Source organism: Phodopus roborovskii, unplaced genomic scaffold (genome assembly GCF_943737965.1).
Source record: "Phodopus roborovskii unplaced genomic scaffold, PHOROB, whole genome shotgun sequence".
Lineage (NCBI taxonomy): Eukaryota > Metazoa > Chordata > Mammalia > Rodentia > Cricetidae > Phodopus > Phodopus roborovskii.
Genome location: NW_026126410.1, coordinates 17,489,350 through 17,514,784, shown reverse-complemented (window position 1 = coordinate 17,514,784; position 25,435 = coordinate 17,489,350). Strand labels below are relative to the sequence as shown.

The 25,435-nt window shown below is 39.7% G+C and overlaps 1 protein-coding gene across 1 annotated transcript in view; it reads right to left on the bottom strand.

The window, feature by feature from the left end:
* The window catches only part of Mroh2b (maestro heat like repeat family member 2B), a 59,350-nt gene that overhangs the window by 14,035 nt on the left and 19,880 nt on the right, over positions 1 to 25,435 (bottom strand). Inside the window, exons 18-29 of the mRNA XM_051182492.1 lie at positions 23,707 to 23,814; positions 21,283 to 21,399; positions 18,510 to 18,617; positions 17,893 to 18,045; positions 9,187 to 9,213; positions 8,395 to 8,514; positions 8,159 to 8,238; positions 4,362 to 4,497; positions 4,178 to 4,273; positions 3,841 to 3,930; positions 3,428 to 3,548; positions 539 to 636 (exon numbers count right to left, since the gene is read on the bottom strand). Of these exons, the coding sequence (XP_051038449.1) occupies positions 539 to 636; positions 3,428 to 3,548; positions 3,841 to 3,930; positions 4,178 to 4,273; positions 4,362 to 4,497; positions 8,159 to 8,238; positions 8,395 to 8,514; positions 9,187 to 9,213; positions 17,893 to 18,045; positions 18,510 to 18,617; positions 21,283 to 21,399; positions 23,707 to 23,814 (1,254 nt within the window). The remainder of the gene's footprint in view (positions 1 to 538; positions 637 to 3,427; positions 3,549 to 3,840; positions 3,931 to 4,177; positions 4,274 to 4,361; positions 4,498 to 8,158; positions 8,239 to 8,394; positions 8,515 to 9,186; positions 9,214 to 17,892; positions 18,046 to 18,509; positions 18,618 to 21,282; positions 21,400 to 23,706; positions 23,815 to 25,435) is intronic.

The window sequence follows — 25,435 nt, the reverse complement described above, 5'->3', positions numbered from 1 at the left end:
CAATTATTACTTTTACTTGATGTTTTATTTGACTAGGATGCAATATAGCTTTGGTTTTCTCTTCTTAGAACCTAGAGTTGATCTTGATATTTGCTGTATACTCAGTATGTGTCAATGATTGAAGAAATGGTTGAGTCAGTGACAGAACTCATTGGTCAGTCCTCACAATTACTGAAAAATAAGCTGTAGTATTTTGTGTGAAGAAGAAGGAAGTACTTTATGTAGTGTGCAGAGGGTGCAGTTGATTGACAGGGAACTACTTTCTCCATCCATTCTACTCCAGTGCCTCCCCTTTCACAGCCACATGGTTCAGAATGTTTCCCATATGGTCTAGTTAATCAAGGCTGAGGACTTGGAACATACACTCAAAGTCAGTGAACTTAGTAACTGACGGAACAAAAGGCCTTCCTGAAAGGTCAGTTTCAACATCTAAATCACTGCTGTCCTGCCGTCATAATAGGGAGGAACACAGCTTACTCATTTGGAAATTCAAACAGAAATAGCTTTGTTTATGAGGCCAGACTTGCACATTCCTTACCTTAGCTATTTTGGAGGCTATCTTGATCTGGACCTGTTCATCATTAGATTCCAGCCCTTCCTGCAAGCCTTGCAGTCTGTCCACCTCCAGGCAAATGCCTACAGTCAACAAAGGAAGAAAAGGGCTTTCAAAACACAAACAGTTGAAAAGTCTTGCTATGTTTTGATGAGACAGTAAATCAGCTGTTGGATGCTTTTTTACTAACATGCATAAGGTCGCCCAATGAGGGGATGACCACAAAAGCAATTTTTACAGGTAGTTCCATGCTACACACTCTGCACACAATGATCTCATTTTCTACTCATAGAGGTCATCTCAGGTATTTCTCTGCTCACGTTTCTATTTTTGCAGGTGAAGAAGCTGTGGCAGAGCAGCATGAAATCATTTGCCTGAAGTCACACAGACAGGGCTGTGTGAATTTGAACCTGTGTCTGTCTGACACAAATGTCAGGGCTGCTTCTTTTGGAAGTTTTATTCTATGGTGAGTTACCTTAAGGAAAATTAAAAAGGACCAATCTCGATAGAAAATTCATCAGCTATTGGTAACAATTTATAAGTAGGCATAAATAGTAATGTGCTGTAGAATATTAGTTGAAGATGTATTACATTTGTTTGTGCTGGAATATTTGTTTAATGATACAAAGATGTGTTGCATCCTTTTATGTTGCATTTGTTTAACTCTGTGAAGCTGTGTTACTTTGCCTGTCTAAAATACCTGATTGCTCTAATAAAGAGCTAAATGGTCAATTGCTCTGCTGAAGAAAGGTTAGGCAAGGCTGGCAGCCAGAGAGAATAAATAGGAGGAGAAATAATGGGAAGTAGGATGGAAGAACAAAAGAAGAAGGAGAGGAGGATGTCAGGGGCTAGTCACTCAACTACACAGCAAGCCATGGAGTAGGAAATAAGAAAGGTATAGAACAGAGAAAGAGAAATGTCCAGAGGTAAAAGATAGATAGAATAATTTAAATTAAGAAAAGCTGGCTAGAAGCAAGCCAAACTAAGGTTGGGCATTTATAAGTAACAATAAGCCTCTGTGTGATTATTTAGGAGATTTGTGTTGGGCCCCATAAAGAGAAAAGAGTAAAAACCCAACTACAGTAATGATTCATTGCATGCAACGAACTTTGGGCCATTCTGTGGCAAGCAGCCTAGCTCAATGCAACAGACATGGTTAGAATCAGATGTAGCATCATCATGGTGGCACACACCTTTAGTTCCAGCACCCCAGAGGCAGACACATGGACTGCTTTGAGTTCTTGTCTTTCCAGTTCATGTTTTTGGTGGGCACCTCACAATGGGCAGAATTTCTTGTTAATCAAGGTATAAAATCACAATTCTGATTCTTTGTTCATAAGAGTGTCCCTTTTCTCTAAATGGTATGGTGACTAGACTATTAAACTTTCGCAGTGTCTGAGGCTACACTTGACCTCAGTGGAGCTAGGTTCCTGTAATGCAGAGCTGCCATGTTTGTGCACCTGCTGACTTAACCTCAAAACTGAGAATGAAAACTTAAAATTCTTTTTACAAATGTGTCTTATTCTTTCCTTCTTTGTTTCTTAATATTTGATTCTTGTACTGGCTGCTTTTGTGTCAACTTGACACAAGCTAGAGTCATCAGAGAGGAGCTATCTCCATGGGATCCAGCTGTAAGAAATTTTCTCAATTAGTGATCAATTGGGAGAGGATCTGGCCCATTGTGGGTGGTGCCATCCCTGGGCTGGTGGTCCTGGGTTCTAATAGAAAGCAGACTGAGCAAGCCAGGGGAAGACAGTAAGCAGCATGTCTCCATGGCCTCTGCATTAGCTCCTGTGTCCAGGATTGTGCCCTGCTTGAGTTCCTGCCCTGACTTCCGTCAATGGTGGACAGTGATGAAGTGTAAGCCAGATAAGCCCTTTCTTCTCCAACTTGCTTTTTGGTCATGGTGTAGAAACCCTATCTAAGATAGGTGTTTTGTCTACATGTATGCCAATGCACTACATGTGTGCCTGGTTTCATAGACACCAGAATTACAGATGATTATGAACTACCATGTAGATGCTGGGCACTCAACTCGGGTCTTCTGTAAGAGCAGCAAATGCTCTCAAATGCAGAGTCCCCAATTATTTTCTTTCTTTCTTTTTCTTTTTTAAGGTACAGACAGTTATTCACATATAACTGGAAAGCTGAGGGTGGCAAGTCTTTGTCTCTAAGACAGAAGCAAAACATCCACAAAATGCTCTCTTGGGGAACTCTGGAAATTGCATAACACCATAATAATTGTGTCATTTTCTCCCAGAGAAGAGTGTGTGATATAGAGACACTGCTAATATGTTCAATTTCTCAGCCATTTAAACCAGAGATTTTCAAAACATTTTTACCTACTTTAAGAAATCATTGTAATGCTTTTGTGTTAGTTTTTCTTTTTTAATCTGGGTGTGGTGGCACACATCTTTTATTCCAGCACCCTGGAGGTGGAGGCAGTTAGATTTCTGTGAGTTCCACATCAGGGTAGCATAGTGAGACTTACTCAAAACAAACAAATGAACAAACACTGAGCTGGTGGTGCACACCATTATCAGTTCCAGCATTTGGTGGGCAGATTCACACTTGTGAGTTCAAATCCTGTCTGGTCCAAATAGTGAGTTTCAGAACAGTGAGAGCTACATAGTGAGACCTTTCTCAAAAGAGCCCCCAATCCCTCCTTCCCCCCAAAAAAAACTGAAAAGGAGTCACTGACAATATAACCCACTTGTTCCAAGTCCAAAAGTCAGTGAATTCTGTGATTTAATTAGAATCGAGAGCTGGAGAAGCAGGAGGTGGTTGTTGAAAGAAGGTCTGTGGAAAGAGGAGGCGTCAGAAGCTAAGAAAACATCTTTCATTTTACGCGAGCATTCCCCACCTATCCCTCACCTTTTGCGCAGAACAGACCAATAGTGGAGCTAGTAGCTGCCTGGCGGATGGTGGGCAGGGTATCACACAAATGAGGAGCCAAGAGCCCAACGAGTGATCCGATTCTGAAGTTCTGCGGTGCCTGCAGAATAAAGGAGGTAACCATGTGATGGGGTGGCTTGATAATATATCTTTTCCCTGTGCAGGTCCTTTAGGATGAAGTTAAACCCTGATCCGATTCCTTACCGGCTGTGGAACACTCTGGTGAGCAAGCATGCAAAATGGCTGAGGTGCTTGCTCAGCTCTGGAGTTGGTAGATATTACCTATGGCTCTGCCATACCCCTCCGTCTGGGGCCTGAGATGTACCAGGCAAGAGTCTCAAGCATCCCCACAGCTGACTGACGATGCAATCTCTGCTTGAGGGAGTACTTGCCTCAATGTCATTTGTTAGGATTTTCGAGGTGATTTGGAACGCTCTTTCTCTCTCCCACTCTTTCTGGGAAACAAGCCACATCCGGAGAAGCTGTTGGGCAAAGAAGAAATATCTTTGCTTAGTATTCTTCATTTGCATTTGATTTTTCTTCCTGTCTTCCTCATTGTCCCCCCCTTCTGTGCTTCTTCTATAACTGGGTGTCCACCTGCATTTATATGCCCTACCTGATAGGGTAGGATGTCTTCCTGTGGGGAGGATGGGTGGGGCTGCTTATTGTGGCACACTAGCAGACACGTTGGAGAGTTGGGCAACCAGTGGGAATGGTGGCCCTACTCACATTAAACATCTCTTCACAGTTCTGTGCATCCGTGTCATCCCAAATCATGGACCTCAGAAGTTTCCCCAGCGCATCCATTGATCGTTCGTAGAGAAACTGAAATCAAGTGTGACTGTTAGTCTCAGGGTGCAGTGAAAACAGTCCCAGGGGAGCTTTCCTCTCTTCTCAGGCCCCGGTCACATACGTTAATTCGTTCCTTGTCCTTGTCTGTTTCACCCTCACTTTTGAGTTTTTCCAGAGGTGGAAGGGGCAGCAGCCTCCGAATGTTCTCTTCAAGGATGTTCAGGTGGTCGTTTAGTGAGAGCTGAGGTTTCAGTTTGCTGACATGAGAATCACATGGAGGAAAGGATAGAATTAAACCTGCCATTATCCTACAGGAAGATGCTGAAGATCTGTCCATAAAATCTGAGCAGTTGACAAATATGTCACACTTTCTGAAATATTTGAGAGATTGAGAGAGGTGGTGGTAATAGGACAAACTGGGAAGATGTTAAAAGCACCACTAAAACACTGTTAATGTCTGTTAGAATCACTATTGGTGCTGATGATAAATTCTTACTGTGAGCATTTCCTGTAAAAAGCAAAGATGGTGAGGGATGGGCCACCAGGATGTATTCCTGGGGCACAAAATGACCTGGTGGACACATCCCCCATGGAGGGATACTCCCTTAAACTCGAGACAGGAGAGAAGTCCTAGTCCCTACTCCAAATGACTTGACAGATTTAGAGACCCCTCCTGGAGAGGATCACCCTAAATGTGGAGTGGGGGGTGGGTGGGAGGGGAGGGTGGTTGGGGTGTATGTGAGGGTGGGAGAGAGAAAAAGAGGGAGGGAGGTAAGGAGGGAGGGGGAAGGAGTGAGGGGGAAGGAGGGATGGAGGGAGAGGGAACTGGGATCGATATTTAAAATAAAAATAAAAAATTAATATAAAAATTTGTACAAATGTATATCAAGATAATTAACTACACTTCAGGGCTTCTGTATTAGGAAAAAATAAAACTGAAGAATGTGAGAAAGGCACTCAGGAATGTGAGTTGGTGCTGAGCTGGAAAGATGGTTTACCATCTTCTCATTACCATTATCTGAGTCTTTCCTTAAAATTAGTACATGATATAAAAGTGAAGTACAATACACTGAGTCTACTCAAGGTCTACACATTAATGAATTTTGACATGCAGGCATGAGTGCTAAGAGCATCATGATGGACACATAACATTGCGAGCATCCCTTGATTTTCTTTCTGCCCATTTGTGGGCTATCTTTTCCTCCACATTGGCCCCATACAATCAACACATTTTTTTTGTGTGTGACTAGAGATTAGTCTAGTTCTATACAAACTGAGTGTAGCCATTAGCCACACATGGCCATTGGAGTTGATTAATATGAATTCAGATGTCGTGTATATTGCATTTTAAGAATTCTGAATGAAAGGTAATGTAGTTTAAAAATATTGAACACATGATGAAATAATAATATACTGGATATATTGGATAAAATGAAACAAAGTATGCTACTAAGAATGAATTCCCCTGAACATGGGTCTTAGTTAGAAGGCCTGGGCAGTCCAAAGGACCTCTGACAGTGGAACCAGGATGTATCCTTGGTGCACAAAAGGACTTTGGGAGCACATTCCCCATGGACGGATACTCCCTTAACCTAGAGGCAGGAGGGAAGGCCTAGTCCCTACTCCAAATGACTTGACAGATTTAGATGACCCCTCCAGAATGGTATCACCCTACATGTGGAGTGTGGAGGGGTATGAGATGGGAGGGTGGTCTGGGGGCATGGGAGGATGGAAGAGAAGGAAGGAGGGAGAGGGCACTGGGATTGATATGTAAAATAAGAAAAAAAAAGAGTGAATTTGATCTTTTTAGTGCTGGGGAAGTCTTTGTGCATGAAAGTCAAGCACTACATAGTACCCAGCTCTTACTGATTGTATGAACTTGTTACAATGTCACAGTAATCAAAATTGTGCAGTGTAGACTCATGGACCCTTGGAATAGAATAAAGAGCCTAGAAATAAACCCTCAAATACTATAATTGATTTTTGATTGGATACAAATATTTACTGCGTGCATTTAGAAGTATAAAACATGGTTTTGCCATGTATGTATGTGTATAAAACCACTCTAGGAAAACAATGTAATAGGTAACTTAGTTAATAGGTCATATAACCTCCCCACATTGTAGTAAGATCATGTATAATTTATTCATATAGCTGAAATCTTAAATTATCACGCCATTTGGATCACAGCTTTAATGGGGAACAATATCTTCAGACTTATTGTATAAAGTGTTATACTGTATTCTTTGATCAACATTGTTTTATTTCCCTAAGGTCTTGCCTTTAGTAGACTTTGTTTTACACACACACACACACACACACACACTCTTTCTCTCTGACTTTTTCTTTAGATTTACCATATAAGAGACACCCAATAGTACTTTTTCTTTCCATGTCTGGTTTATTTTATTTGACATAATGCTCACTAGATGAACCCATGTTGTTGTGACAAAGAATAAGAAATTCTAATTTTTAAGTTTGATAATATTCTATTGTGTCTATGTTTCCCACAGTCTTTTAAACACTTGTCTGTTGATGGACATCTAGGTTGCTTTCCTGCCACAGCTTTCGTGGAAGACCTTGTGATGAACACAGGGTATTTTTCAAGGTGGTGATCTTATTTTCCTTGGGTATCTACCCACAAGAGTGGCTGAAGGGTTATGTGATAATTCTGCTTTCAATTTCTGTTGAAACTTCTATACTGTTTCTCCAATGCACCAATATCCATGTCCAAAACCACCTTACAGGATTCTTTTTTTCCTCTCACCTCCAGCAACACTTATTTCTTTTTAGGTAACAGTGCTCCTAATGGGTGCAAAGTGATACAGTGTTTTTGATTTTCATGTCCTTGATGATGAGTGATCTTGAATTTTTATATACAACTATTACACACTGAAATAAATAAAAATGAAAAAAAATGTGATTCGTGAAAAAAATGGGAGTTCATAAGATGAAGTGAGAAGAATCAGGGTGAAAGGTCTTATGCGAACAGGATCTCAGGTCTGTGAAATAAATGAGGACCAGAGATAAGAGTGGAAAAGATGCTGTCAATATGGCAAAAGGGCTGTCTTGGGTGAGTTTTGTTATTTTAACTTTTCAAATTTTAACAGTAAACAGTATAATTCTTTAACTGCAGTGGGGACTATAACTCTTAAAAACTTGCACAAAATTATTTTCTTTGTTGGGCTTATTATCATGGCTAGCTAACTAAAGCTGGAGTGTGATGAGATATTTCATAAGTCTTTAATTTGAAAATTAAATTTTGTCTGTAGGCTAAGATCTTGGATGAGAAATTTCATTTTGTGTAGAAATTTAAGTCTCTCATCTATTAATAAATCTGACTCCTCCGAATAGCTATTTGATCCTGTCAGTTATTAAATGATCAATGTCTAGCCAGTTCTGTAACTCTCAAGGAGAGAAAGCCGCTATTTTTGAGCCCCACTAAAGAAATGTGGTTATTTTGGGGAGGATATTCTGGAGCCTTCACTGACAGATAGGGCAGTTCATAGTCAAGAGGAGGCTGAAAGGGAGAAAATAAGAGTAAGAAAGATTTGGGGTGGAGCGGGTGTCTTACAAGCATGAGGTCCTGAGTTTGCATCCTTAGAAGCCAAAGAATGGACTCAAGCACCTACATATAAAAGCTTCAGTGGTGTTGTATACCTGCAACTTCAGGCTGGGGTGGACATAGATAGATTAGTTGTTTTGTTGGGCAAAGAAATGGGTCCCACTGGCTAGCCAGTCTAGTGGAAACTGTGAACTCCAGGTTCTAAGGATTCTGTCTGAAAATGGGGTGGTGAGCAATTGAGGAAGACACTCCATGTGCACCTCGGGCACATGCACCAAGGAATGTGTGTACACACATGTACGATACATATAAAACGCATATGCACTAAGAATAACAAAGATTTTTTTTTCTACCTTAGGTACCTGATGGCGATTAAGGCTTTCCACCTAACAGGGCTGGCCAAGGAATTCAGGGGTTCTTCCTTTATCAAGTCCTGGAACACAAAAAAGGAGGCCAGACATTTCAGAAAGTCTTGGGTCTTTGGGTGCCTTGGGTCAGAAGGATTCAAGAGATGTGTTTCATGGTGATGGTGAATGTTATCCACTTTTACATGACTACTCAGGGCAACCCCTCCTCCTTGTGCACACACCAGCATAAAACCAATCAGCATCTCCTTGTAGATAAACTGGAACTTGTAGTCCTCAGTGTCTTGGATGGCGATGCTGACCTCAGTGATGCTTCTTGTGAAACTCATTTGCAGATCCATGTCCTGAAGCAAAATGAGCCCCAGTAAATGCTCAGGTGTTAGCACCGGGTCTGGGTCTACGAACATGACCAAAGGTGGCATGTATGTTCCCTTTGCCATCTCCACTCCCCACCTAGGGTTTGAGTGCTAGGAAAGTTAGGACATGAAGGTTAATCTCTTCCCACATACATTGGAGTTTTTCTAGAGCTGTGGTTTTCAATTATTTCCTATACATAAAGGAAGTAAAACAATTAAGGCTTCCTTGCACAAACAAGATCTATGACATAACTGAAATAAAAAATTAATAATACTGTTATGTGCACTATATTGTTTAATTTTTCACTTTTGTTTTATTAAGCATTTTGCTGTTTGTGACTTAGTAACTTGATATCATTGTCCCCCTTGAAGGGGAGATTCACAACCCTATAATTTGAAATGCACTGCCATGCTTTATACTTTCAAATCATCTGGAGCCTTAATATAGCTCTCTTGGATTGGGCTTGTGGAGCATGGCTTCAAATTGGGTCAATGAGCTGCATGTTGAGATCCTTTTCAATAGAATCAGATTAAGAGGTCATCTGTTCTTGTCATACTTCCCAAGTATGTTCATGGTATGCATGCATTTCCTGATCTATCTATCTATCTATCTATCTATCTATCTATCTATCTATCTGTATCTAATCTATCGTCTCTTACCTTATTTATCACAGACATGCCCAGGACCTAAAAAATTAAAGACAAAAGCAGACACAGAGTGAGCAACAAAGACACCCCCAACTCCCAAAGACACACCCCTTATGCAGAAGCACAGCTGCAGAGGAGTCTTGTCTCACTGGCAGGTACATTAGCAACAGCATCAGCAAGAAGGATAAAGACAGCATTTCCAGCCTAAAACATCTCTAGTCAACTTTGGCAGGGAGAAAGGTTAAAATGGTTTCTGGAGTAAATCATGGGCAAAGCTATAAAATGGAGAGCCATGGGGTGGCTGGCTGTGGAGCTGAAGGACCAGTCAGAGCTGCAACAGTCAAGCTTGTGCTGGGAATTTGAGTTTGTGCTGGCGGGATGGCTGCATTAGAGACATTTTAGTGTATGGCAATGTTCTGTTTCCTTATTTTGCAGCTTTATGTGTGTGTGGGGGAGGAGAGGTGTCCTGTTGATATGAGCCCTATCAGAACATGTAGTGTGCAAGTATTCACGCCATTCCCAGAAAGCTCCTTACAGTTGCTATGAGCTACTCTGTCTAAATCTTGTGCTACAGGTGTCTACTGAACTTCAGACTACTCTGCCTCCCCACTCCTCCATTTTATTACTTGCATTTTTATCACTGAATCCAGGTATTTCAAGGAGGAATGTGATTCGTATGCTTGGATCTTAATTAACTAATTGTATTCTGTGTTTTACATTTTATTATTTATTTACTTGAGATTGGGTCATGTCAAACAGCCCGGACTGATCCAATTTCCCTTTTCTTCTTCTTTTCTTTTTTTTGATAATGCACAAAAATGTGGGTTTCGTTGTGATGTTTGTGTATAGTCAATAATTATACTTTCTTCTAATTTCCTACCCACTACCTTCTCCATCCTTTCCCTTTCTCTGACTAGTGATCTCTTCTGCTTTCATGATACATATATTCCGTCACTTGCTATTGAGTCCTCTTCTTCCTCCCTTTGAACATATGCTTTTGTTATCACAGTTACCCTCTACTTTTATGACTATTTGTATCCAAATATATTCAAGTATGTATATGTATAATTCAATATATGCCAGAAAATGCAATATTTGTCTTGACTTATTTTGCTTAATAATAATTTTTAGTTTCATCCTTTGTTTTCCATAAAAATGAAATAATTTTGGTTTTCATTTTGGTTGAACAAAATTGCATTGCATATATACATCACATTTTCCTTTAGTCTTTTTATGAACATATGTGTTGATTCCACATTTTGGTTATTATTTTGGTTATTGTTACCAGTGCTTTAATAAACATGGATGCACAGTTATCTCTGTGCTATGCCTAAAGTTCTTTTAGTATACACACAGGGTCATAATAATGAGCTTCGTCACATAATAATTCTAATTTTAGTTTTGTGAGGAGCCTTTGTAGTATTTTCCAGACTGACTACACCAGTACACCAGTATACAATCCCACCTAAGTTTTTCTCTTTCCCCACATCCTCACCATCATTTGCTGTTATTTGTTTTCTTGACAATAGCCATTTCTCTTGAGATGAGATAGAATCTTAAAGCAGTTTTAACTTGTATTTTCCCCTGTGACTAAGATGCTAAAGAATATTTACTGGCTAGGAGGTGGCAGCACATGCCTTTAATCCCAGCACGCAGGAGGTAGAGGCAGGTGAATCTCTGTGAGTTCGAGGCCAGCCTGGTCTACATACCAGTTCCAGGACAGTGGGGACTGTTACACGGAGAAATGCTGCCTCAAACCCCACTCCCCCAAAAAAATATTTATTGGCTATTTCTATTTCTTCCTTCAAGAACTGCTTATTTAATTCATTAGTCAGCTTATTGACTGAGTGACATTAATATTTGACTTTTGGATGCTCTGTAGAGGCTAACACCCTATCAGATGTATAATTGTCAGGTTGAAATATTCTTTGGGCTGTTCCCCCTCACAGATGGCTACAATTTCATAACAACCCTATCGTCAGTTCTAGGAGTTATTTCCTATACTTTGATATCCCCCCCTTTTAAAACAAAACCATTCGCTTCTTTCTATATCTTAAATATTCATTGAATTACTCCTTGAAATTTCACACCTTATAGTGTTATATTAATGACTTTTCATGATTTTGAAACTTTGTGTGTGTGTGTGTGTGTGTGTGTGTGTGTGTGTGCAGGATTAAGAGATGTAAACTTTTTCCCATTCTTTCACATTTTTATGTGAATATCCATTTCTATGTTCATGGTTTGTCAAGGAGACTTTTTCCTCCCCAAATTATGTTTTTGTCACATTTGTCAAAAACTAGGTGGCTGAGGATGTATCCGTGGTGCACAAAAGGACTTTGCAAACATATCCCCCATGGAGGGATAACTGCCTTATTCTAGAGATAGGAGAGAAGCCCTAGTCCCTACTTCACAGGACCTGTCAGATCTACATGACCCCAACTGGATGGCATTCCCCTACATATGGTATTGTGGTGGGGGGTTGGGAGGGGAGGGTGTTTAGAGTGTATGTGAGAGGGCAGAGAGGGTAAAAGGGAGGGAAGGAGGGAGGGAGGACTTCAGAGGAGGGAGGGAGAGGGAACTGGGATCGACATGTAAAATAATAAATTAAAAAAAAAAAAAAAAACGCTTTGACTCCAAAATTTAAGTTGAAGAACAAGTTACTGGGGAAAAGGATTTCTATTTTTGTTTCCACAGAAAATGAAAAGATGTGGATTCCTTCCAGACTAATGTGGTTTGATCACGCCAGACCACCTGAAACAGAGTACAAGCTGATCCTACATTCAAAACAGCTGGACAAAACAGCCCTACAGACTACAGCTAGGATATCAGAATCTTCTTCGAATCCCCCAAGACAGTGCCCCTTATCAGCAGGAAGTAGTTTGGAAAGAACAACGCCCAAATTCCCAAATATTGTGTATAAATGTTTGTTTTCATTTAATTGGACTTTGTTATATAAAATTAAATAAAAAATTATATATATAAAAAAAAACAAAAAAAAAAAAAGAAATTGTGAAACAGGGAAAAAAAAGAAACAAAAATAAAATGAAGGAAATGTACTATGAAGAAGAAAAAAAAAAAAAAAACTAGGTGGCTGTCAATGGGAGAATCTTTCCTGGTTTCCCATTCTTGTCCATTGGCCTATGTGCCTGTTTTGAGCTAGAACCACACTGCTTGTATTATGATGACATTGCAGTATAATTTGAGATCACATATTTTGATGCTTGGGAGACTTCTGGGTATTTGGGTTTCTTCTGATTGCATATTAATTTTAGGATGGTGTCTTAGTCATGGTTCTATTTCTGTGAATGACACCATGGTCACTCTTATAAAGGAAAGCATTTAATTAGGGTTTGCTTACAGTTCAGAAGGTTAGTCTATTGTCATCATGGTGGGAAGTGTGGTGGTGGCATACAGGTAGACATGGTGCTGGAGAGCAGTAGATTTCTACATCTGGATCAGCATGCAGCAGGGGGAGAGAGAGGCATGAAGCTGGGCCTGAGCATTTGAAGCCTCAAAGCTCACCCCCAGTGACATATCTCCTTTAACAAGTCAATATCTACTCCAAAACAACCACACTTCCTAATAGTGCCACTTCCTATGAGCCTATGAGGGCCATTTTCATTCAAACCAGTACAGATGGATTTTCTATTTCTATGAAAAATTACATTGAATTTTTAGTGGGAATTCTATTAAATATGTGGATCACTTCCTATTACATAGCTGTTTTTACAAGATGAATTCTGCTATTTCATGAGCATGTCATGTCTTTCCATTTTCTGTGTCTTTTAACAGTTTCTTCCATGTCTTTAAGTTTTTATTGTAGAATTTATTTACATCCTTAATTGTGTTTATTTTTAAGTATTTTTTTCTTCTGACATGGTAGTAAAAGGGATTCTTTTTTTTTTTTTTTTTTTTTTTTTTTTTTGCTTGATTGTTTTCTTGACAAGTTTGTTACTGGTGTATAGAAAAGCTACTAGGTTTTATATGTCCATTTTGTGTGCTGATACTTTGTTGATACTGTTTACCAGACACAACAGTTTTCAGATGGAGTTTTAGGGTCTTTAAAGTATCAGATTATGCTGTTTGTAAATAGGAACAGTTTGGCTTCTTTTCCTATTTTCATCTCTTTTATTTCTCTCACTTGTCTTACCACTCTAGGTAAGATTGAGTGAGTATATTGAGAGTGGCATGAAGAGCTTTGTCTTATTCTTGGTTTCAGAGGGAATGGCTTCAGATTGTTTTCACTTATAATGCTGGCTATGACTTTGTCAGATACAAAAGACCTTTATGATGTTGAAATGTGTTATTTAAATTCCTAGTTCTTTAAGATTTTATCATAAAGGGAACCTGAACTTTGTCAAAGTTTTTATTTATTGAGACAATTATATAGATTTTGTCTGTGAGTTCAATAACATGCTGCATTGCAGTTATTTGTGTGTGCTGAACCATCCTCACGTCTCTAGAATGAAATAAACTTGGTCATGGTATGCGATTTTTAAAAAATGTAGTGTTGAATTCCATTGGCTAGTATTTTATTAATTTTTTTTTTTACATGTTCATACTCTTCATCTTGTCCCCTCATCCTCTCAAGTACTATGATGACAGGCTCATAGTAACACATCAGACTTCAGTTTTACTTAATGGACTATGTTTGTAGCTTTGTGTGTGTGTGTCTATAGTAGTTATTTTCAGTATAATGCTCTAGCCACATTTTCCCACAGGTCTTATATTTTTATTCACATCATTTTCTTCCTTCATTCCTTCTTCCTTTTTTTTTCTGCTTTTGTTTTTGAGACAGTTTCTCTGTGTAACTTTGGAGTCTGTCCTGGAATTAGCTCTTATAGACCAGGCTGGTCTTGAACTTACAAAGATCTACCTGCCTCTGCCTCCCCAGTACTGGGATTAAAGGTGTGTGCCACCACCGCCGGGCTTCATATTACTTTCACATATATTATATTTTAGCAGAATTTCCTACTATGAAAATACATTCATTTATTTCAATCAATTTTCCCTCCTCTCTTATTTTTGTACTGTTTCCTCAGCAGATGACTAAAAGTTAATTTGTCACAAAACATTTTATCATTTAAAAAAATTAGTTTACCACAGGACCCGGCAATCCCCCTCTTAGGCATATACCCAAAGGATTCACATCAATGCAACAAAGACATCTGTTCAACTATGTTCATAGCAGCACTATTTGTAATAGCAAGAACCTGGAAGCAACCTAGATGCCCCTCAATTGAAGAATGGTTAATGAAGATGTGGCACATCTACACAATGGAATACTACTCTGCAGAAAAAAATAATGGTATCTTGAAATTCGCAGGCAAGTGGATGGCACTTGAAGAAACCATCCTGAATGAGGTAACCCAGTCACAAAAAGAGAAACACAGTATGTACTCACTCATATATGGATTTTAGACCTAGAGCAAAGGATCACCAGCCTATAATTAATGTCACCAGAGGAACTAGGATACAAGTTGTATTCTAAGAGATTCATATAAAGTCCTTCACAGAACTGGGAAGGGACAAGTCCCCCAGAGCTCAGGTAAAGTGGGGGAGGATAGCGAATGGAGAGAGAAGTAGGAGAAAATGAGGGGGAGGAGAGGAAGGCATGTGCGACCAGGAAGATTGAGCCTGGTTAGGAATAGAAGACAGGAAAGAGGGAGAGACAGACAGAGACAGAGAGAGAGAACATAAAAGAGGGAGCCAATATTGGTTTGAAGATAAAACTGAACACAAAGAAAGGTCTAGAGAGCTACAAGACTGCTCCCAACTAACAATTTGAGCTTCTGTGGAAAGGCTATCATAAATGCCCTTCCCGGAGAGTGAGATCAACAACTAACTTCTCCATGGAGCCCTCAACTAATGCCTGTTGAAAATAGGAGCAAACACCCATACATAAACACTGAGTCGAACTAGAACCCAGAAGCAGATGGAGAGGACAAGACCATGCGGTAGAAGTACATAGAGACAGCTTACCTGAACAAGGAGGAGGTAATGGCCACTAGACTGATAGCTGGGAAGCCAACAGGGGACTGACTCGGACCCCCCTGAATATGGGTCTCAGCCAGAAAGTCTGAGCAGTCTAAGAGACCTCAGACAGTGGAGCCAGGATGTATCCGTGGTGCACAAAAGGACTTTGCAAACATATCCCCCATGGAGGGATAACTGCCTTATTCTAGAGATAGGAGAGAAGCCCTAGTCCCTACTTCACAGGACCTGTCAGACCCCAACTGGATGGCATTCCCCTACATATGGTATTGTGGTGGGGGTTGGGAGGGGAGGGTGTTTAGAGTGCATGTGAGAGGGCAGAGAGGGTAAAAGGGAGGGAAGGAGGGAGGGAGGGCTTGAGGGGAGGGAGGGAGGGAGAGGGAACTGGGATCGACATGTAAAATAATAAATTAAAAAAAAAAAAAAAACGCTTTGACTCCAAAATTTAAGTTGAAGAACAAGTTACTGGGGAAAAGGATTTCTATTTTTGTTTCCACAGAAAATGAAAAGATGTGGATTCCTTCCAGACTAATGTGGTTTGATCACGCCAGACCACCTGAAACAGAGTACAAGCTGATCCTACATTCAAAACAGCTGGACAAAACAGCCCTACAGACTACAGCTAGGATATCAGAATCTTCTTCGAATCCCCCAAGACAGCACCCCTTACCAGCAGGAAGTAGTTTGGAAAGAACGACGCCCAAATTCCCAAATATTGTGTATAAATGTTTGTTTTCATTTAATTGGACTTTGTTATATAAAATTAAATAAAAAATTATATATATAAAAAAATCCTCATTATTGCTTATTAGATTTGAGGGCAACAGAATTATATCTTGTTGAAATAAGAGTCTTGTTCTTGGCAAAAGTGATTCTAGGTTGTTCTTCATTGACTGTACTTTAGGTCTTTTTCTCATTCCTGATTCATTATCTTCTGTAGTTACATTGGTTATTAGAAATAATATGACTGAGTGGTCAACATTTTTATAACAAGAGATTGAAGTCATCCTCAAGTTACAATGAGGCTTGTCAGACAGATTGTCATTGAAATGAGAGCATTTATCAATGATGGTGAGGCTGTACTTCATAGACTGTCTCACAGCAATGAGATTGCTCCTCGTAAGTCATAGCAGTGCCAACAATTTCCTCAGAACCTTTTACAGAACCAGAGTTGAGATAATGATCTATCTTGGTTTGAGCAAGATTATCTGCTTTGTCATACCCTGGCCATTTTCTTTGATTCCCCATCACACCTCACTTTCAGTGAGTCCCTGGAAGACAGACCTAAGGTCACTGAGCGCCATTCTATCTGTTCTTCCCAACATGAGCACATTTTCCTAGAAGCCTGGAAATATGAGGAACATGTTAAACATTCAGATTTTGTCATCTATCCCAAAAAATGGTTTTACTGGTCAACTCTGTCTTTAATGGGTTCATCAGGCAGTTCTCTGGTGACCAAGATATGGGGATCACTGCCCTACACACATCTCTTGGAATATGTTGATATCTGTAATTTTATGAACACCCTTCAAACCTATTCTTATCACACACAGAAAGACACAGACACACTCACACATGCACGCACGCACACACACACACACACACACACACACACACACGAATTTGAGCACTGTTATGGTCTGAATGTACAAGGCTTAAGCTTTGTGCTTTGTCTCAGATAATGATACTATTTTGGGAGGTTCTGGAAACTTTGAGCTCAGGGAATAGGTCATATCTTGTGTGTGGATCTTTTTTCCTCCTTGTGTGCCATGGAGAGAAAATTCACCATATACTCCTGATACCGTAACAGTCTACCCATGCATGTGGGGACCGAACAACCACAGAGAGAACTCTCTGAAACTATAAAACTTTATTCACTTAAGTTAGTTTTCTGAGTTCACAGCAATGCAAAATTCTATCAGATATGGTCAGCAAGAGGATCTGCAATGGAAGGTAGAAGCTGATGTGGAAATAATCAGAGAGACCTCCCCACACCTGCTTTTAGATAAGATAAGCCTATGGGTCTGCAGATCCCTTTTGTGACCCATTTAGTCAACAACCCTGGAAATCTTCTCTGCAAAGCTGAACTTTGAATTCAACCCCTTGGGCACACCCTGACCATGACCAGCAAAGTGGCTTTGAACGGACAATATGTATGAAATCGTTTGTGAGAAAAACAAAGGAAATGCTCTGGGGGGAAAAAGTGATCAGATGGATTATAACTCAGTTTGGTGGCTATGAGGTTGGCCTCACACTCATGACTTGGAAAAGAATCAAGGAGGTCAGAGTGCCTGGGATGAACACAGAGGGAGAAATGGTACAAAATTAGGTGGCACATTTTATTCAACATAAAAATAAATATATGTGGCTTACTATTTAATATCACAGGTGACATGAGAGGTTAAGTGGACAACTCCAAATTATACTTGTAAGATTATTGCAACAGGGAAGTTGCAAGCCAGCTGCCCTTCAGTGGTGTGGGGTAAATATTTATATTCAAAGAAGGCTGAGATCACCATGAATACAACTGGCCGGGGAAGGCGTCTGCAAAGTCACAGGACAGGCAGTGCTCAGAGCCTCAGGAAAGAAAGGATGTTTGGCCCTATTCCATAAAATAGTGTCTTGGTTCATATGTACTCATCTCTCTAACATGCCAGCTCTTATTATTGATTTTGGCTTGGCATCCCCAGCCTAGAAATGGAGGCAGTTCTATGACAGCGTTACCTGAGAACATTGGCTGTGGAGAAGCAGGATTTGAGCCATGATATCTTGATCGAGCCTGGATAGAAGCTGCTGTTTGGGAGCATGGAGGGCCACAGCTCCATAGATCAGGATGAGGTCTGTCTTGGTCAGGGTCTTTTTTCCAGAAAAAATACCCTTAAATACAAGAAGAGGGAGACACAAATCACATGAAGGGATTTTCTTTCTCTCATGTTTTGTCTTCATCCCGTGGACCACCACAAGGTTTAAATAACTGGATTGGGATGATTACAGTGATTCTGAAACTGATACATTCTTGCTTGTACAAATGCAAACAACCAGGATTGTGGTGGGGCCATGAGGCTTCTGTTAATTAATATCCAGCCCATCCTTCCTTCAGGGGATTAGGGTACACATCACTGAAGTTATGGCAGGACAAACACAGGCACACTTAGGCTTTCTCAGTCAGCACTAGTATCAGCCAAAACGATGGAGTCTTGCTACATAGCTGGCCATCCTGCAACATCAAAGCTCAGAATAGAGAACAGTAAGAGCAGTATGGAATAGGGATATTCATTGAAGAAATAAGTATTGCTTGCCTCTGTGTTAGCTATGAGCTTCAGAGAAAATTATTCCTTTACCTTACATCGATTGATAAAAAATTTCTCCTTATCTTGGAATGTTTTAAGAACGTTCAGAACAATATCCAAGTGGTTCTCAGAGCAGTATCCTAAAATAGATGTCGTTCCCTAAAACCAGAAGGAATAGATTTTGAGTGTAATCATGCATTCACTTACTGAGTACCTAGCACTGTGTGATGGCGCTTTTCTTGTCATTGGGAGATACAGGGTTGAACAGAACATCCTGAAATTTCTATCCCTGAGGAGTACACAGTCAGCTAAGACTGCTGGCAGGCAACAGGGAACTCACCAAGATAGTATTCCAGGCTGTGACAAGTGCTACAGAGAACAAGAGGAGGCAGTGGCTGATGAAGACTGGGGTAAATCTGAGTGTAAGAAGGGTAGTTAGAGACTCATGTGCAAACACAGTAAGGTTAAGCAGAGGTTGGGTCCTGACTGTAGGGAAAGTATGAGTTGCTGGGATTCCTACAAGGAAGAGTTCCAAACATGGAGAAATGCAAATGCCTGAAGCCACTGGAGAAAGCTAGGTCAGAGCACCCTGAGGTCTACAGTTGATCCCCAAGCGTTTGGATACACGACTAATAACGTTTGTGTTTAAGTTATTTTTTAAGTTTAACTTTTATTCCCAATCAACAAATAAGAAGTATATTTATTTAATTGGTACAGTGTGATGTTCTGATACTTGTTTACACTGTGGTATATTCAAATGATGCAGACTATCATATTTGTTGTCCTAAATACCTACAGTTGCATGTTTGCATGTATGTATGTGCATAGTGCGTGCGTGCATGTGTACGTGCGTGTGTGTGCATGTGTGTGTGTGGTGTGAGGGTAACAGCTAAAACCCACTAGTTTTAGGTATTTTGAAATGCTTAAACTACATTATAACCAGCAATATTTATTGGTAATTTTGAAGAATCACTACATTGTTGAAATGGCCTCATATGTGAAGTGATTTGATTCTTGAGGGCTGGTTGTCGAGACCTGGTTGTTTCATATTCTAATGATACAGCCCCTGCCCTTCCCACTTTGCTTTCCCAATGCAGATGTCACCATAAAATTTTCCTTATGATTCATGCAAGAATCGTGTCATAGTTTGTTGATTGCAGTTTGTTTTATGAATGTTGTCACATTTAATTTAAATACATAACACTACTGGGGCACTGTTTATTGTTCTGACACACAAGCCACAAGCAGACAATGGAAGGCACTTGGCACACTCCTACCAAATTGCTTGTGGCCCAGAATCCCTGTGGTCCTGGCCAAACCCCAAGATAAAAATTTATTTGAATCTTTTAGGCTATTTGTATGCTTGCCTCATAACACTCTGTACTTTTTCTCTTCTAATTCATCTTCCATTTCAACCCTGACAAAACCCAGTCCCTGGCCAAATGGACTGTGAGTTTGACCAGTATTTGAGCGGCTGGACAGCATGTGAGAAAGCCAGGGGAGTTCAACCTTGGTGGGGCCCTCAAATCTATAGAGCTGTCTCAAGGCTTTTGTTTAGTTTTCTTCTTCCATTTCCTTTAAGTTGCAATTTCAGCCTCAAGTTTCCCTCCCACCTGAAAATGCTCAGTAGAGTTTGTGCACAGCTGTTAACTTTGTGATATGTTCCACCCTTCACAGCTTCACCTTGGAGGACCTGAGTTATGCATGGCATTTCTAAGTGATTTGAGTGTGTGGGAGCACTCACTAACTTCACTGAAAATAAACAAGGTATCTGAGATGCTCCAAGGAATGTCATACTCTGTCGTAGCCTGTGAAACTCTCAGAGCTTGGGTGAGAGTCTTAATGGATGCTTACACGGGTTACCAAGTGACTTTGCTTTCTGGTGTATCTGATGTGATAATCTTAATTATGACAAAGGTGAATGAGATGGAAGGAATTAATCTTTGTAATAATATGATAGTCTTTTAAGAATATATTTTATTGGTTTTATGTTTATTTTGGTATTCAGTGCTCAGTTTTGCTTCATATTTTTATGTGTACTTGTGTTTTAAATGAAACTTGAAATTCATGTTCTAGTTAAAAAAATGACAGGGATCTCAAGATAAATCTTGTCTTATCAGAAAAAAAAAAAAAAAAGAGAAATGTCATCCATTGAGATTGGTGGTAACAAACCCTGGTAAGGGGAGAACAGTGGTATAGAAGTAGCTTCACACACCCAATAAAGCTTAGTGCTTTCTTTTATTTACTGTGAAAGAAAGAAACTTAAACATTTTAGAATGTCTGGGGAGAGATGTAACAAAATATGCTACAAGATTTTTTTTCCTGCTAGTAATTTCTATTAACAAGGAAGCCCTCCCCACTATTTTAAATATAAACCTTTCTTTTTCTCCACAGTAACAAATGCTCTGCCACCTAGGCTAAGCAGGAAGTATATAAAAACACTTCCCGTCTGTCTTAGGTTCATGCTCACATTCTCTCCAGATGACCATTAAGGTCACTCTCAATTTGAAAATTCAGTCATCTTGATGGTCATCATCATGCTCCCAGAAACCACTGCTAAGGCACAACATGCAGCTGTTAAGCAAGAAAGTTTGAAATTCATCTTTCAGTATTTTTACAAACTTGGCAAAAAAAAAAAAAAAAAAAAAAACTGATGTATTTGCATTTAAACAGGGAAACTTTTTTTTCTGGAAAGAAATTCTTTTGGACTTTTCTAAATGTGCTAATGAATAATTCTGGTTAACAAGATGGCCAGGGTTGTCCCAAGATCCGTGGATAGGAATAGTAGCTATCACCAGAAGAGAGGACAGACAAGAGGTCTCACCTGTCTCTGGTCCCCCAGCTGGCTGGGAGAAACCAAAAACTCCTTGATCTGTGAGCTCACAAAGTCTGTGTCTTGGCAGGATGCTAAGGTAGTTCCCAAGGCTTTCCAAAGAAATTTCTGGAAAATAAAGGATGAGCTGTAAGACTCTATGAGTTTGGAAAAAGAAGACTGATGAAAAGGGGGAGGCATTGAAATAATCATAAAACAAACAAACAAACAAACAAAAAACAAACAAACAAACAAAAAACACTGTTCTCTCAACTTATTATTGCCCAATAGCTGTGTCCCTCACACATATTCTCTTTTGGAGAGTGTTTCCTTCAGGCTTTATCTCCACTGGTGTTCTTGAATGCCTTCAGAAACTGTTCCAAACACTATCATGTCTTTCATTCTCTATCATAACTTCTCTTTGAAAATTTATACAACTATACAATGTATCTTGGTCAAATTCATTCCCTGTTCTCTCCTTCCAGCTCTCCTTTGCCCTTTCAAACACATCTCCTATCTTCTCAACACATTTAATTTAGTGCTGCTCATATAAGGTTGTATATGGGGTTATCCACTGAGGCATGGACAACCATAGCCAGTGAAAAGTGCCCCCCTTTCCTTTCCTCTGCAAATGTCTGGCAGTAGCTCCCCAGTTAGGGATGGGGGTACCTCCCTCTTCCAGGCCGGATTTTTTATATGCATTGGTACTTTTGCTTACATGTATATCTTTGTGAGGATGCCAGATCCCGTGGAACTGGTATTACAGACAGTTGTGAGGTGCCGTGTGGGTGCTGGGAATTGAACCCCAGTCCTCTCGAAGAGCAGCCAGTTCTCTTAACCACTGAGCCATCTTTCCAGCCCCTAGGTTGTAATTTTTAACTCTCTTTTGTGCCCATGGCCAAGGAAGACCTTGTGTGTTGTTAACTTATGAGGCCAAGTTAGCTAGCCAGTTAGAAAAAAGAGACAACATGGAATAGCCACAATCTATCCTAAGATTATATATAATTTGTGTACAAAACTCTAGTATATGAAAGCCTGCTTGAGAACACTGAAAGATGAACCCAACCTAGTCCAATTCCAAGACCATTGTCAAGGTACAAGACTGTGGAGTAAATGAATGGCTATTACTTCCAACTATTAGATACAGCTCATTATGCTGCAAAAAAAAAAAAAAAAAAAAAAAAAAAAAAAAAAAAAACAAAAAAACCAAAAAAACCTAAGGGATACACATTTAATTAACTTATTTTCAGTGTAAGGACTAAGAGGTATCTGACTGCTTAAATTTCTCTGCCTTTCCAGTTATGATATCTCATGGTCTGTTATCTGGGCACTCAGGAACCTGAGGAGGATTTCCATGATGTTCCAGGTTAGCCTGAGCTACAGAGTAAAAACCCTGTTAAAAAAATAACAACAAAACAAAACAAAATAACAGCAACAACAATCTTCTCAAAATTGGTCTGCCTTTTTAGAAGGCTATTATCTTGGAGAATTCTTGTAGGTTTGGAAACTGCTGGATGAATGGTTTGACTTCGAGTGCACAAGGATTGTTTGTGTGATGAGGATGAGGCATTGCTCCCAGAGTCTTAACATGCAACTACAGACTTTGTGGACTACTCTGGAGAAATGGTACTTTGAGCCAAATCAGAGTCAGTCAGGGAGGATTTTGAGAAGTATATAGAAGAATTGAAGTTAATAATGAATAATAATAACTTGGTGCTAGAAATTATAAAACTTAAGAAATGTTTCTCTTGAATACTAAAATTTATGAATGGTTTTAACCTAATAATGTCCGTGATCAAAATTGCTTTTATACCCAGCACACTTGTACTACTTACAGTGCTTAGGGATCTGCTTCTGTATCTGTGGAAACCTTTGAAATATATCAAACTATGAATGTTCTGAGGATTCAGAGACTTAAAGTTTTCCCCAGGCTACATTAGGCATACACAGCAGACCCTGGATTCAAATTCCACTTAGCATGGAACTACTCAGGTTGGAGGGTTATGGACATGACACAATGGAACTCAGGAACTAGACTCTGAACAACCTCTTGCTTCTAGCCTTGTTGAAGTTTAGTGTTGTTTCTGGTTGCCCTGCTTGTAACACTGGCATAATGGAAACCAAAGCACAAACTGACATTTAACCAGCTCTGGATTAGCCTTCCTGTGTCTGTTCTTCCTGTTCTAGGAAAGATCCCTGAATTATAGCACAAATCTATTGCGCACCAATATTCCTTAAAGATGGGTATGGTCATATGAGCATAGTAGTCTACATGTGAGGTGAAGAGAAGGACTTAATGCTCAGCAAGGGACCTAATGGAACTTCTTTCTCTAATCATTCTTTTCTCTTGTTTGATGCACTGAAGACAAGATGGAGTGTGAATAGCCATTTTGGGTTATAGTGTGGATATGAAATCTGCTTTGTTGAAAAACCAACCTTCTCCATGGAGCTGTTGGAGTAACTACTCATTTGCTGGCTGAAGTCCCGACTCAGTTGACTGGTCCAGGCTTCGTCACTAATTTTCCATAAAGATTCTTTGAGCAACTGTTGCAGGAAGTGGAAGTTAGATGTGTGAGTTTGACTATTTAGCAGACTTTCTTGGTACTTTTTTTTTTTACTTCCTATAGAATAAATATACATATATAACTGGTATCATTCTTTTCTCATTAAGTAACTTGTTATGTTGGAAATTTTCCCTTCATTTATTTTAAAACGACTTTCTGGTATGTTCTGAATTCCTATTAAGACTAAAATATACATATGTAGAAATTAATTTATGTAAGTCCCTTCCTTTCTGTTCTTAAACAAAACTCACACAAAGATTAAAATAGAATATAATTGCAAACATAAATTTCAGTAACATTTTTCAAGTTTTGATACATTTGGAAAAACTCCATTAGTCGGTGTTTGTGTGGTTTATTGCCTACAAAATATGAGGTTTCAAATAGGGGATGGAATATCTTCAAAAACAAAACAGAAGCACAGGTGCATTTCTGCTAACTTGCCCTATTCTAAGTGGGTCTTCCTGAACTTCCCAGATGTTCCCACACAGAACCAAAGGGAAGATTCTTGAATCATTATATTGCTTCATGGAGCAATGTGTTAGTTTTTCCCCCCATGATATTGGAGGACAAAGATCTGTTAGGGTTTCTAAAACATTATTTCTCTAATATTTCCTCTTCTTTAAACTTAGAAAAGAACACTTAATGTCAAAGGCCCATAAAAAGATTATATGAATTTTTTTTTAAAAACAGAGCTCAGCTAGTGGGCCTCTTAAAGAAAAGAAATGAAACAGTCTTGGAAGTTTGAGAGAAGAGCATATGTTACACGGTTTAAAAAAAAGATAGTTGCATACTCAAGACTGGAAGAAAGGAGCAGACTGTTTTGGAAACTTCCTGTTAGAAGAAAGAAATTCCCTGTGGCAAACAGCTATTTTAAAAGAGTGGCTGGTGAACACAGGATGAGGATTTTGAGACAGGAAGGAGCATAAGAGAAATAGGGAACTGAGAACCGAGGACCCGCTGAGAAGGGCCATCACTTTCAGAGCTCCTAGTGTATTTCTACCAAAAAAGAAACAAGCCTTTAAAACATGGCAATCCTAGAAATGCTGACTTTGGAGGAAACATTAAAAAAAGCAAGGAGGTATGTGGGGGACCACAGAAAACTGACACTTTTGTGATTTTAAAAGCATTTATTTATTTACTTAGTGGTGCATGTGTGGAGATATGAGGACAATTTGTGGGAGTTGGCTCTCTTCTTCCACTGGAGAGGAATGGAAAGGGAGCTCAGGTTTCAGGCTTAAGTGCAAGCACCCTTACCTGGCTGAGCCATTTTGCTAGCCTGAAAACTGCCATTCTTAAGAAGCCACAGGAAATCCCTATGTAGACGGTCATGATGGGAAACCTACATACCCAAAACTTCCTGTCCAAGCTCTTCCACTGCCTGTGGATTCCTCACATGAAAATATCCTGTCCATTCCTGCCTGCAACTTGACATCCCCCACTATACTGTTTAGTTTTAGCAAGCAGTTTACTGGCTACGAAGGAGATGGTTTTCTGGAGTAAAGTTACAGCGTGGATCTGTTTGGGTTTTAGAAACCAGGGCTGGGTGAGGACAACAGGAAGCAGATAGAGAAGAAAGAATTTCATTTTGAAGCATAGAAGTG